The following is a 14,272-nucleotide window of genomic DNA, read 5'->3' as shown; positions in this document are numbered from 1 at the left end:
TGATGTTGGGTTTCGGGCTTTGGGCCTTGGCCTTCGGCACTCGGAACTCGATGATTTGAGTAATGTAAATGAAAAATCAACATGTTGCATGCCGGGTTTCGAGTTTCGGGTTTCAGCACTCAAAACTCAGTGATTTGTACAGTGAGTGAAAAATGGACATGTTGTGCACATATTTTCGGGTCTTGGGGTTCGGGTTTCAGCCCTTGGAACTCGGAACTCAATGACTTGTGTAATATAATTGAACAATGGACATGTTGCACACCCGGTTTTGAGTTTCAGGTTTCAGCACTTGAAACTCGGTGATTTGTGCAACAAGTGAAAAATGGAAATGTTGCATACATATTTTCGGGTCTTGGGCTTCGGGTCTCGGCCCTTGGCACTTGGAACTCGATGATTTGTGTAATGTAAATGAAAAATCAACATGTTGCATGCCAAGTTTCAAGTTTCGGGTTTCAGCACTCAAAACTCGGTGATTTGTGCAATGAGTGAAAAATGGACATGTTGTGTACATATTTTCGGGGTTCGGGGTTCGGGTTTCGGCCCTCGGAGCTCGGAACTCAATGACTTGTGTAATATAATTGAACAATGGACATGTTGCATGCCGGGTTTCGAGTTTTGGGTTTTGGCACTTGAAACTCAGTGATTTGTGCAACAAGTAAAAAATGGACATGTTGTGCACATATTTTCGGGGTTCGGGGTTTGGGTCTTGGACCTCGGACCTCGGAACTCAATGATTTGTGTGACGTAAATGAAAAATCAACATGTTGCATGCTGGGTTTCGAGTTTCGGGTTTCAGCACTCAAAACTCAGTGATTTGTGCAATGAGTGAAAAATGGACATGTTGTGTACATATTTTCGGGTCTCGGGGTTCGGGTTTCGGCCCTTGGAACTCGGAACTTAATGACTTGTGTAATATAATTGAACAATGGACATATTGCACACCCGGTTTTGAGTTTCGGGTTTTGGCACTTGAAACTCAGTGATTTGTGCAACAAGTGAAAAATTGAAATGTTGCATACATATTTTCGGGTCTCGGGGTTCGGGTTTCGGCCCTCGGCCCTCGGAACTTGATGATTTGTGTAATATAAATGAAAAATGGACATGTTGCATGCCGGGTTTTGAGTTTCAGGTTTCAGCACTCAAAACTCGGTGATTTGTGCAACAAGTAAAAAATGGACATGTTGTGCACATATTTTTGGGGTTCGGGGTTCAGGTCTCTGACCTCGGACCTCGGAACTCAATGATTTGTGTGATGTAAATGAAAAATCAACATGTTGCACGCCGGGTTTCAAGTTTTGGGTTTCAGCACTCAAAACTCGGTGATTTGTGCAATGAGTGAAAAATGGACATGTTGTGTACATATTTTCGGGTCTCAGGGTTCGGGTTTCGGCCCTCGGCACTTGGAACTCAATGAATTGTGTAATGTACATGAAAAATGGACATGTTGCACACTGGGTTTCAAGTTTCACGCTTTGGCACTCGAAACTTGGTGATTTGTGCAGTGAGTGAAAAATGGACATGTTGAACAATGGGTTTCAGGGTCTCGGGTTTGAAAAATAGCATAATAACAACTTTCATGTTTTCATTATCATTTGCCTATATTGACTACCGAGTCTGATAAGAGACCCCTTGGATGATTCATTGCTCAATGAAATACTACCTGATTGGAAGTGTGCTGGTTATCAGATATTCATTTGTCGACTCCCGGGTCCCGGAACTTGGAAGTCGGTACGGTTGACCCAAATTTGGGTGGTCGGAACTTGGCATCTCATAGGGCAACACAAGCTTCACACCCTGGATTCCAAATTCTGCAAGACAACCTGTGCACCATCAAAGGCCATGTCAGGAGATCACCTGCTGCTCCGGGAACTCGGGAACTTTGATTTATTACCTCCTCTGAGTATGGTTGACCCAAAGGTTGGTAATCGGAACTTGGCTTCTCATAGGGTAACACAAGCTTCGCACCCCGGATTCCAAATTTTGCAAGACAACCTGTGCACCATCAAAGGCCATGTCAGGAGATCACCTGCTGCTCCAGGAACTTGGTAACTTTGATTTTATTACCTCCTCTGATTTGGTTGATGTACAACTACCTCAGCTCCATCGTGTTTACAATTATGATACACATGGGCCCACCCATCTATATTTTATACCACCCTCGGCCCACCGGTCTAATACAACATCCCATACAACACCCTCGGCCCACCGGTCTAATTAATATGCGTCTGGGTCCACCCGTATAATACAATATTGTATAATACCCTCGGCCCACCCATCTAATTTAATATGTGTCTGGGCCCACCCGTGAATGTGATAACAAGTACCTACCCATCTATCTCATACACATCTACCTTAATACACCCATCTGCATAATATCCAACTACCTCGGCCCACCCGTCTACCTAATATTCATGTACATCGGCCCACTCATCTACTCTATATATCCCCTGCATGGGCCCACCCGCCTCCATCGGGAATAATTTGCCTCCCGGCCCATCCATCATAGTCGAGGATATTTTTATCATGGGCCCATGGTCCGCTGGCCCGTATCATATGGGATATTATGCACGTCTGTTCCCTCGTATTATATGGAAATAGGTCACTGTAATATGTGCAGTTGTAGCATTGATAAAAGTTGAGGCCCTGAGGACGACCGTTCTGTAGGTTAGCCAGCACCAGCATCAGTGATTGTACCCCCTTTTCCTGTCTAACATCCGCTCCCATACTGCCAAGATGAGCACGACGTGAGGGTCAAATCAATGATTTTGTCCCTAAACAGACCTCCCACCAGTGTAGGATGGGATGCCTTAAAGTGACATTGAATTTTTCCTCGGTAACCAGCGCAAGCCCCATCAGCATGTCTGGTGCTGCCAGAATACACACAGGCTGGACGTTGTTTGGAGACACCGTGCAATGGAACTTCAACAAGGTGAAGATGATGTGAAGTATGGCAGTAGCTTGGTGTTTGGGATTTGGGGGGAGGCAACTGTGAGTCTGTGAGGAAGATAAGTAGTGATGAGAATAACCCTGCTTACATTGGAGTGGCAGCATGTGCCATGGGAGGATGCATTGGTGACCCTAAACAAAGCAGCACAATGATAACGAGTTGTATTTCGTGATGCAGTACAGCAGAGGGAACAAAGACAATGTTACAGCTATTTTGCAAAAAGGTTGGCAGTGCCCGATATCATGAGAAAATAAATTATTGTTTACCATATTTGGAAAGTACTATGCATACTGCATTGGATTGGCACATGGATGTGGCCAAGATGTCTTCAAAATGATTTCGACGTTGGAGAGAGCTTCCTTTTCTATCATATAGATGTAGATTTGGCAAATTGCTTGGTTGATGATTATATAATCATCGGAGTATGCTTCGAAAATATCATCGACTCGGGCGGCCCTGAAGGTGCATGCAAAGAATGTGTCCTTCATGTACGGAACTTTGATACCCCAGTATGTCAAGACAACAAGACGATCAGTCAAGAATATTTTGTTTGATCACATGCAGGTAGTTTTGGATGCGACCAGTACTAGCATGGTCATGCAATTTCGAAAACTCAGCGCAAGCATGATCACTAATCAACCAATAGAGAGTTACTGCTTAGGGTTCCCTGCCTAGGGTACTATCAGGTGCCGGGGCCTGGGATGCTATGCATTTATGCTGTGCAGTTTCTCACCGTCGACACAAGTGGCTTGCATCCAAGTCAAGGCAGGCAGCGACGTTCACTCACTAATCGACTGAGACCTAATGGAATACGGTCCAGGATCTACCACAGAACTTCAGACTGAGATGATGCTATCCAAAAGCACAAAGTTAAGAATATCCAAAAAACCAAAGGCAAGAAGGAACGTCTTTAGGCGTCACTGTTTGATCTAACATTGTGATAGAACAACCCACATACTAAACAGCCCTCTTCTCAAATTCAGGAGTCCCAGGCCAAAAATATGAGCCAACTGCTGAATGTCACTATAGCAGGCATCAACGCTGTACAAACTGTCGTACCTAGTGACCTGGCGAAAGGTATACTCAGAACAGTCGCCAATATCCTGATGGTTGTGCAGGTGCATCGGTGTCACTCTCTTGAAAATGAGGTTAAAACATCCTCACGTCCATATAGTCGGTGATCAAGAACAAATCTGATTTCCGGGCAATAGTCAATAAATGTAAGACCATCGGGGAAATCCTCAAGAGGGTGACCAAAGACACTACCAACGACAATCTGCCAAGATATTTGGTCCATGCTTTATTGACACTTAATTCGTAAGCAAACCCAATTCTACTGTCGTTAGAAACTAACAATGCTAAGCAGGTCAGTTAACGATATCAATAATAAGGTGGTCTCAAGGAAGGAGCAAGGATTGTTGAAGAGGTTCTTCTCTGCCACGATTGATCGCGACCAGATTGCTAGTTGGGAAAAGGACATAGGCAGTGCCCTCAAACTCTTCAATGTACGTCTCTGTGACTCGACCCGAACTTCTACTGCTGAATGACATCTCAAGACTGAAGCGATTGCTGGCATTGCCATGAAGGTGGAAAGGCTTACTTTGGGACTCGACAGCAATACAACTAGTGCCAATGTTCTAAAGTAAGTTGTTATTTTCTGAGGGTTGTGGATATCCTCTAAATGCAGTCAGGTATCACTCAATCGAGCCTCCATCACGACCTTCCATGTTTTATGGCCGTGATGATCTCGTGGCGGAGTTGACGACCCTCGTTGTCAATGGTGAACACATTGCATTGATTGGTCTGGGAGGCATGGGAAAGAGTTCCCTCACCAAAGCCATCCTTCACGAGCCACTTATCATCGAAAAATTTGCTGATCGGCGCTTCTTTGTGGCTTATGATGATCTAGATCCTTCGACTATCACATTTGAAACTTTCATGACTCATTTCGCGGGAGCCCTTGGTATAGAGATCACCGGTGCTGATCCTTTGCGCTCGATATCCACCTTTCTTCATTCCGCTAGTGCCCTTGTCGTCCTCAATAATGCCGAGACCTTCGAAGAGGCCAGTGCATTGTCAGCGCTCGAAAAAATACCACCAGCAATTGCGAAGATTGCAGACATCCGTGGCGTCATCCTGATCCTCACGTCACGCAGTCGAAGGAATGCAACAGATGTATTATGGAGAATGATGGACATTCCGCCATTGGACTTGAGTTCTGTGGAAAGAGTGTTCTTTCAAACTTATCCTTGCACCCGTTGCAGCGATGCCAAGGAAGAAATAAAGGACCTACTCAGGGAGTTGGATTTTCACCCTCTTTCCATTAATTTGCTCGCACACACTGCGCGGCAAAATGACTTGTCTCCAGCCATACTACTGAAGAGATGGAATGATCGGCACAGCGCCGTGCTCAACCCCGGCAAGGGAAAGCTGCAAAGCTTGTCAGACACCATGCAGCTATCACTCAACTCGCCATCCATCCAGGGTCTTGGCGAGGATGGTTGTCGTACTTTAGCCATAATCGCCTTCTTGCCCCAGGGTCTTAATGACAACCTGGCTGGCGATTTGTTGCCATCGCTCCAAGAAATCAACACTATATGTGATGTTCTATGCATGCAATCTCTTGTTTATCATCAAGACAACTTCATCAAGGTACTCGCACCCATTTGACATTATGTGCAAGATTTGTTGCCAGTACCTGACCCCACACGTTTGCAAGAAATACGCACCTTCTACTATGGCACTGTCCAGCAGTGTTCGGAAGAACAAGACGGTCATGCTAATGTCATTATCTCGGATCACTTCAACATTGAGTGTGTCATTGCTTTCGACCTCGCCCATATCCCTGAAGAGACTTCTCGCACTTGCTCAAAATTTTTGGCTTGCTTGAGGTGTCATCTTCCTCACCCAACTACCCTAACCCCCACTATTTTGGATGTCGTCAAGAACTCCTCCACGTATGAGCTCAAAGCAGACTGCTTGTGGCATCTCAGCTGGCTCTACTTCACTCTCTCCCAGCTCACAGACTCAATGAAGATTCTCAAAGCTGCTAGGGCACTCTATCTCGCCACCGGCAACCACGAAATGGTAGCTGATTGTGTTATCCACTGTGCAGACATATACATAAGTCAAGGGTGCTACATCCAATCCCAACAGCTTTTAGAGGGCTTTCAATGCTCCGTGTCGTGGGAGTATCTTACATCAGGAAATTGAGGAGAGCATTGTTTTTGTAGATAGGATTGACAAAATTAGACCAGAATTTTATCACATTGTGTGCGGTTATATGATAATATATAATAATGTACAGGTGTGAGCAAAGTAGTGTGACAGGATAAGGTATTGTAAGAAGGTCACAACTCTGACAGAAATGTGCATTACCTCCTCAGTGCGGTCGTCATAAGACAAGATAATATACAAACTTTAGCAGAATGGCATGACAGGATAAGGTATTATAAGAAGGTCACAACTCCGACAGAAATGTGTATTAACTCCTCAGTACGGTCATTATATGACAAAATAATATACAAACTTTAGCAGAATGGTGTGACAGGATAAACGATAAAACAAGTTTTAATTGGCTGACTACGCTATGGCGTGCAGGCGCCGTTACGTAAATGCTAGTAGGACACATGCAAACTAGTATGCCAAACTCTTCAACTACTTATCAAAATAATCTGAGAGATCGCTACTACCGACATTGAGTCCATGGACCAAAACATTCAACTGCAGAACGATCGGTTCAGCATTCAAGGACAAAATGATCAATCCGTGCAATCTGTAAGTAGATCTGTAACGTGTTGTGAACAGACAAGTCTGATCCCACCAAACTACTAGCTACTTATGTTCCCTGATCTTACAACGATACCAGGGCCACTGATCATCACTGACTCGGCAATTGTAAGTAAAAATATTGAATCCAACCGTCACAGACTAAACGAAAGGTAGGCAATCTGGAATGCCACGACGCAAATCGCCCAATACCGTGTTGCTCACCACCGTACGGCGCTGCCACATGAGCCGATCAACACGACAGAAGAACAAAAGTGTTGGTTGAACTTGATTCTGTTACGAAGGGAGCACAAGTTGGAAGAGTATATGAGGTGCTTGGATAGTGCATGGCGGGAGTTGAACGAAATGAGGAAGCTGTTGGATATCAGGAGGAATCAGTGAAATGGGTGCGTTCCATACACGTACCAGCTGGTGGGATCAGAGAACGTCACTGTCTGTATGGACCGTCCCGATCGTTAGAATTTTTTTCCAAGGTGGAACAAGAACGACGTATCAGTACTGTAAGCATGGATACCTTTTATGTCAATGTAAAATATCAGGATTGTGATGAAAAGGGACGCTTCGAACACTAAAGTAACATGAGACGGACGTTCGAAGGATGGAAAACCAACAATATACACGCACTCGTGTAGGATAGATAGTCAGATTCGAGCGCGGGCGCGTTCTTGTTGTAACGGTGCTGGAGGCGTGGAAGCAAACAGCCTCACATCCTGGCCGTGTATGGAAATGAGGCAAGTAGCATAAAATTCACAATCCTCATACCTTTCTGTGCGTGAAACGGTGCCTTCGCAAAGTCTTCTCGATAGTCTGTACTGTGTAGTACATAAAGCCGCCGGCTCCGGCTTTTCAACACAAGCCAGGGCCTAGGCCGTGGTCAGGCCATGACTTTGGCCGAGCTCAGCTCGCCCCTGGCTTGGGCCGGCCCATGGCTTGAAGCCGGGCCGTGCACATCACTACCGAGAACGTCGAGTCCTAAGAGCTTTGTATCGCTGAAGGGAAGACACGGCAGCCCGAAGAGCCATATGCTAAAAATGTCGCATGTGAGAAAATGGAAAGAAATTGTATTTGCAATGAGGACCGCCATACGTCGTCTTTGCAGTGACGAAAAAGACTCACAGAACTGGGGTCGTCTGGTCGAGACTGCGATCATGGCAGTGGGGGCCTGACAAACTCAGTGCAACACCATTGTCATTCGAATTAGATGGTGGAGGAACTCGGCGAAGAGGGGATGGAGATGCAGAAGGGGTAGGAATGCCAGTGGCAGCCTTGCCGGATTCGCCCTGTTGCACCTTGGCTGCTTTGAGCACGCTCTGGTCAATAGTGAACTGAACGGCTTGCGCTGCCGGACGAGTACGCAAATAGTACATCCCAGTCTTGAGGCCCTTCTTCCAGCCATAGAAGTGCATACTAGTCAGTTGGCCTACAGTAGGCGACTGCAAGTGGATGTTCAAACTCTGACTCTGACAAATGAACGCTCCATGGTCAGCAGCGAGGTCGATAACCTTCTTCTGTGAGATCTCCCAAATGGTTTTGTAAATGGCTTTAATATAATTTGGTATGCTGGGGATGTTGGCGACAGAGCCATTATGAGCAATGATCATGTTCTTCATGTCGTCATTCCAGAGCCCACGATCGACAAGGTCCCTGAGCAACCAGGGACATACAACCTGGAATTCACCAGCAAGGACATGACGAGTGTAGATATTACTAATCGAACGCGTCAGCTTGCACAACGTGACAAGGAAGTCAAACGTACCTGGTGTAGGGTTCGAAACATTCATTGAAACCGAAAATTTGACTAGTTGATGCAGTCAGCATGGGTGCAACCAACAATGAATTCCGCAATCCAGTTTGTGCGATCTTTTCCTTGAGACTGGTCCAATCACAAAGGTCAGAGGGAGTGACACCCCAGAGATCATACTGCAGTTGACCGAGATCGGCAGGACTACCCCTGAAAGTCTCGTATGGCCCATCTATTTCAGCTTCCTCACAGCTGGCCTCGAGTCCAGCGTGATAGATGGTCTCAAAGATCTGAAAATTGAGTTGCCTTGCCTCCGGTGAGTCAAATGGTAGACGGAGAATCATGAAAGCATCTGCGAGACCCTGGACACCAAGACCAATGGGACGGTGGCGCATGTTAACATCGATGATGCGATTCAGGTTGCAGGTGACGACCTTCGCAACATCATGAAGCTTTTGGAAATCATACTTGCCGTTTGAGATGAAAGTAGGGAGAGCAAGAGAGGCAAGGTTACAAATGGCGGTTTCCTCCGGCGACGAGTACTCTATTATTTCAGTACACAAGTTGGACAACTTGATGGTGCCCAAGTTCTTTTGGTTCAATTTGCCTACGGATGATTGTGAGCAAGGAAAGTGCCACAAAGTCATTTGATGTACGGTTAGCGGAATCTTTGTACACCATGAAAGGACCACCAGTCTCAATCTGAGCTTCAAGGATAGCATACCACAACTTTTGAGCTGGAATGACCGTCTGTGCGTGTCCCTCTATCTCGTACGTCTCATATAGAGCCTCAAATTCCTCGCCATGAACCTCGTGAAGACCAGGCACTTCGTTTGGGCAGAACAGCGACCAATTTTCATTGGATTCGACGTGTTTCATGCTGATAAGGGAGAGTTAGGGTGGCTAGGGGGATTACAGTCGAACACATACAACAGGTCACGAATCCACAGTGCGTAGAACAAGTCACGGGCGCGCGACTCCTCTTTACCATGGTTCTTGCTCAGGTCGAGGAAATCGAAGATGTCAGGGTGCCATGGTTCAAGGTAGATCGCGAAAGCTCCCGGCCGCTTGTTGCCACCTTGATCAACATAGCGTGCTGTGGCATCATATGCGCGAAGCATAGGAACAATGCCATTCGAGTAGCCATTTGTTCCAGCAATGTACGAGCTATCACTCGAAAATAATGAAAGTGTAGATATCACTGGCACCAATGTTAGTGAGCCGTTGATAAAGGCTGGCGGGTATACTCACATCAATTGTAGAGATATCCACCTCGGTCATGGTTGAGCCAAGGCCTGGGCTTGATGAGCATGGGCAGATGACACGGGTGAAGCGTTTCGCGCAAGCCATCTTTTGCGATGCGTTCTGAACTGTTTTAACCGAATAACACCGAGTTTCTGCCCGCGCACATATTCATACGCATGGTAGAACACTGGTTGATTCTCTTTACTGCAGAGAATTTTCAACTGATGCAACATACAAGAGACAGGCAAACTTACATCTCTTCGTTGGTACGCTTATCAACAGCAGTCCGCTCAATCGTCGTGGAATCCATCAGACAATCTACGAGGATACTCCCAACGCCCACCCTAAGTACCTGTGTCCACTCTGATGTCAGAAGCTGTTCAAAGCTGAAGCACGGTCATCTGGAAGGGGTTGGCAGGGTTGTGTACGGGGTTCTGCACTTCAGAACGTTGTTCATAGCTATAAGGTGGTTTTCTGGTACTTCCCTCTGAGCCAACAGGGAAGGATAATCTGGATGGGGGAGAGGGATTTTGGCGAATGCGGTGGCAGGCACATTTGCTGTCTTTGTGGGAGACAAGCAGGGCGAGAAAGGCATTGCCTAGAATACTAGAATGACGGGGGATTCATGGGCATGTTTGCACCGTTCATTTGGGAGATGCCGGGATTGGTGGTCATGGGCATTCCAAAGGACATGCTGGAGGAGGTGGGTCATTGGGAGAATTGATTGTAACCTAGTCAAGTTGAACTAGGTTGCATTGCTAATTGCGGGGGGTAGTTCATTGTAGGTCGTCTAAGTTATTAGATGTTGATGAGGACAGTGTCCTTTTATACGAGACGGGGCCTGTGCTTCCACCGCTGAACAACATCACGAGGTCGCTGGAACCATACTCTACCATAATATGTACATTACCCGCGACGAACTGGGTTTGCTTCAAGGCTGTTGACCACACCATCAAACCCTGCGCCCATGGTCTTCTGCGAATTGGAGCTCACGTCGTAGATAGTAAGGTCCTTGAGTTTGCGCCGCGTAGAAGCTGTGTTGGTGTCTGTAAAGAGCCGCTGACATAGAGCCTGAGAACCAATTGACTCACGAGTGAAGTCTACTGTAAGAAACCTACTTCCACGGATCAAGCAATACGGAATCAACAAGGATGGCACATGAGACGGGTAGCCTGGCTTTGTGCATGTCATCAGTACTGTGTACACCAAGTAAACAAACAAGATCCCACACACTGATAACACCAGGTCAGGCCAGCAGGACAAAGTAATGCAGACGTCCGTCCATGATGAAAACCGTGATAAATTTTCACATTGCAAGCAAGATGAGGAACAAGATTCTGCCACTTCAGGGCAATCCAGGCAACCTCTGAGAGACTGCGAGATAGGAAGGACCAGAGTGATTGGGATTGACATCCAACAACCTAGCTTCGCTAAAAAAAGAGAAGTTTAGATGTGCTGACTCTAAAGGACATGGAGGAATGCTACAGACTTTTTTAGATGACAGACTGTTGTCACGGTGGTGGTCAGCCATCTTGGATGATCTTTTTGAGACTATCTAGAATGCACTATGTTGTTCATTTATATTTTATGTCGAGGGCTGAGATCTTGCCTAGCAGCCTCTAGAACACTGAAATTAAATAAGCACCAGAGTATGGACTGCTGCAGTGTGTGCAGCCTGTTGAGGATGATTGAGACACAATGGAGCAGATTGTTATCAAGGTTTGCTGCGATGATCCGAAATCTTCCGATGGTCTTCCGATACTCCACGGTGCCCACAAAACTTACTTTTCTCAACGGATTTACTATGTGAGTCTGGGCCAGACATTATGATTTCATAGTGGAAAGGAACTAACAGTATCATGATTGGCATATATTTACATGACGGCTGTACTGGTGCACTGTGACTGTGATACTATGACTTGTACTGTACATGTGAAACCCTTCCAAAAGTTCAGTGCGGACCTCTCAGGCTGTTCCCTAATACAAGCCTGTGTTGGCTGTCCAGATCATGGAGTTAGACTGGCGAGCCTAAAAAAAACACTCACAGGTCATGACGCCAGCCATTGGGTGTTGTGAGCCAGGTGTTCAGTTCAATGGCTTGTGGGACCCCACTGTTACGGAATGACCTGAAGAGGGCCAGTTGTCGAGCCTCCTCGTCCATGAACGCCTCCTTGGCAAAATTGTTCGGAACTTCACCAGGGAAGCGGGTTCTGAGCACCATCACCAACTATAAAAATAAGTTTCGTGTTTTGAAGAGCATAAATCAGTGAATGTGACCTATCATTGCGCAAATGACAGAGAGAAGGTGTTCCAGAAAGGTATGGTAATCATCCAGGAACAGATCAAGCAACGAATCACTACGGTTTTGAATGGGTCGCAACAGACGATGTGTGAGTAACACAATGATAATCCACCGACAGTATGGCCTCTAATTGAATATCCAAAATCAATAATTAGTCGCTTTCGAAACAGGAAACAATACCCCTTGATTGTCACATGTAAATGCGATCGAAGTGACAACACTGTTCGCACTTGTCAAGCCGGTGAGCATCTTGATGTATTCAGTTGTTGTCACATCGATGTTCTGGATATTATATCCGCCCAAACGCTCTCTGTCTGGGTAGTCGACGAAGGAGATCGCAAAAGTTTTTATAGACTTCATGAATGCTTTCCGTTCATTGGATACCTGCAGGTGCATGTGAGTGTCATTCAGGCTACATAAACCAAATTAAAAACGTACAAGAGAGACGGCATCAATCTGAAGATTCAGTTGTTTGGTGTGACCGGTTTTACTACAGCGAAACCCTGCTATAACATAAGCATGTTGAGGCAAACATCAGTCAGGTCATGCCCACCTAGCTCTACTGCTTGACCGACGCTGGCAGCAACAGTCAACATCTCGACGATGGCCTGCGTACAGTACGTCTTGAATTGGCCAATAGGAACATGAGGGCGGGAGCAGAGATAATTTTTAGCCAAAATTTTGGCGTCGCTGATCGTGACATAAGCATTGCAAAAGTGCTTTTGCAGAAAATCGTGGTCATATGTAATACCCTTTGTGAAGATTTGCGGACTGCACGACACATATACTGCACCCTGCTGGTAATGAGTCGGAGAAAGAGTGTTATTCGTTGCGGCAATGGTACTAGGGATCACCTCCGAGTCAAGGAAAGTGGTTCGGTCCGGGATGTTGCCAGACGCAGATGCCGCTGGATTAGAGGGAGCGTCAAGCACCAAGGAATTCACGTCTGACATCCAATGTCCTTCGCTAAGAGAACTCATGGTGGACATGAACAGCTCGTTTTCTTCAAATACACTGGCACTGGAGCTATGATTTGATGAGAAGAGTGTGCTCGTTGGATCGACCTTTTACCAAAAATCACGACCATGTTCATCTTGAATGTTGCATACATACCTGAAACACCTTACGAGTGACGAGGTCCTGATCTGTGTAGACAGCCACTTGTTTCCACCCGGTCGGCACAATCAAAGAAGTATGCTGGAATCATTTGAGTGAGGTGTTATCAAACACTACAGATACTCGGCAGCCCAAGAATAACCCTTACCGAAACAGTGGGATACTGATCTGAGTCCTGTACAAGCGAGGAATTGAATAAGAATTCGGTAACTTCAAACACTGACATACCACATAGACGGCCTTTAAATTGGCGGCTTGCACAGTTGCATGCGCATCAAGCCGCTGTAGAGACTCGCACGTCTCAATGACGAATATCCGGCCTTTAACCATACATTCCTATATGTTACAGCTCTACTCCTAAGGACCAGTCTCGCGCGAACTCGCGCGTGCCTTATCCGAACTCGCGCGCACTTAGGCGCGCCTTACCTACGCACGCGCGCGTTCGCGCGCCTCCCCATAGGTCTTCGCGCTATCGTCCGTCCATCCGTCCCATGTCCTTACTGATTCGCTGGTGCGTTATTTCTATCTTATCCATTGAACTAATAAAATCTTCGGTCCGACATCCGCGCTACTTATGGAAAGTTTATTTAAACTTAGTTATAGTTAGATTTGATATGGTTACTCGGTTCAGGAGCGCGCTCGGAAGCGCGCCTTCTCCATTCTTAAATACAGAAGGGTTTCCTTTGGTTCTGGTACTTACTTTTCCCTTATCTTTGTGTACTGGAAAGTGAATAGATCACCTCCCCACTTGTTATCTGATCATATCCTCCTGTCAATCCTCCACCTTTGCACTCACTCCTCAGTAAGATCTTGCCTCTAACGCTTTAGGCGCGCCTTCGCTTCGCGCGCGCGCATTCTCGGACCTCCCGCTCACGCGCGCATCACGCGCGCCTTCGCCTCGCGCACGCGCGCCTTCGCGCGCGTTATCTTCTCGCGCCTATTAGCGCCCGCCTAGCTCACAGAGTTTCCCTCCACTTTATTTCGAGGAACTTCTCTCAGTGGTTGTCCTTTGGGTCGAGTCGTTGTCTCGTATCCCGGTCTTGCTGTTGAGCACCCCTTTTGTTTTAAGTGTTTTCACGTATAGTCAAGATTCCTCATCTACAACTGGAGCCCACCGCGAGGGACACTTCTG

At 46.5% G+C, this 14,272-nt stretch overlaps 4 protein-coding genes across 4 annotated transcripts; 2 read left to right on the top strand and 2 right to left on the bottom strand.

Annotated features, from left to right (window-relative positions):
* Positions 1 to 2,857: 2,857 nt before the first annotated feature.
* Positions 2,858 to 6,160, top strand: F5891DRAFT_1196361 (uncharacterized protein; the record flags this gene model as incomplete). The annotated part of the gene is made up of 7 exons (XM_041368279.1): positions 2,858 to 2,929; positions 3,892 to 4,065; positions 4,122 to 4,264; positions 4,314 to 4,452; positions 4,504 to 4,589; positions 4,639 to 5,546; positions 5,631 to 6,160. 7 exons carry the CDS (start codon positions 2,858 to 2,860, stop codon positions 6,158 to 6,160), a joined length of 2,052 nt encoding a protein of 683 aa, XP_041219087.1.
* A 492-nt stretch (positions 6,161 to 6,652) lies between these two features.
* On the top strand, positions 6,653 to 7,117 carry F5891DRAFT_985855 (uncharacterized protein; the record flags this gene model as incomplete). Its single annotated transcript, XM_041377660.1, has 3 exons — positions 6,653 to 6,724; positions 6,782 to 6,844; positions 6,893 to 7,117. 3 exons carry the CDS (start codon positions 6,653 to 6,655, stop codon positions 7,115 to 7,117), a joined length of 360 nt encoding a protein of 119 aa, XP_041219086.1.
* Positions 7,118 to 7,848: 731 nt separating this feature from the next.
* On the bottom strand, positions 7,849 to 10,317 carry F5891DRAFT_1258869 (ribonucleoside-diphosphate reductase; the record flags this gene model as incomplete). The annotated part of the gene is made up of 8 exons (XM_041370108.1): positions 7,849 to 8,443; positions 8,493 to 9,084; positions 9,134 to 9,357; positions 9,408 to 9,678; positions 9,725 to 9,842; positions 9,887 to 9,926; positions 9,977 to 10,108; positions 10,163 to 10,317. The coding sequence occupies 8 exons, from the start codon at positions 10,315 to 10,317 to the stop codon at positions 7,849 to 7,851; spliced, it is 2,127 nt and encodes a 708-aa protein (XP_041219085.1).
* A 1,446-nt stretch (positions 10,318 to 11,763) lies between these two features.
* Positions 11,764 to 13,470, bottom strand: F5891DRAFT_1196359 (uncharacterized protein; the record flags this gene model as incomplete). Its single annotated transcript, XM_041368278.1, has 8 exons — positions 11,764 to 11,949; positions 12,019 to 12,150; positions 12,205 to 12,408; positions 12,463 to 12,527; positions 12,578 to 13,088; positions 13,138 to 13,221; positions 13,289 to 13,315; positions 13,369 to 13,470. The coding sequence occupies 8 exons, from the start codon at positions 13,468 to 13,470 to the stop codon at positions 11,764 to 11,766; spliced, it is 1,311 nt and encodes a 436-aa protein (XP_041219084.1).
* Positions 13,471 to 14,272: the final 802 nt, after the last annotated feature.

The sequence above is a fragment of the Suillus fuscotomentosus genome, assembly GCF_016647785.1.
Source record: "Suillus fuscotomentosus strain FC203 chromosome Unknown F5891scaffold_98, whole genome shotgun sequence".
In the NCBI taxonomy this organism is placed as follows: Eukaryota; Fungi; Basidiomycota; class Agaricomycetes; order Boletales; family Suillaceae; genus Suillus; species Suillus fuscotomentosus.
This window is presented reverse-complemented; position numbering and strand designations above follow the sequence as displayed.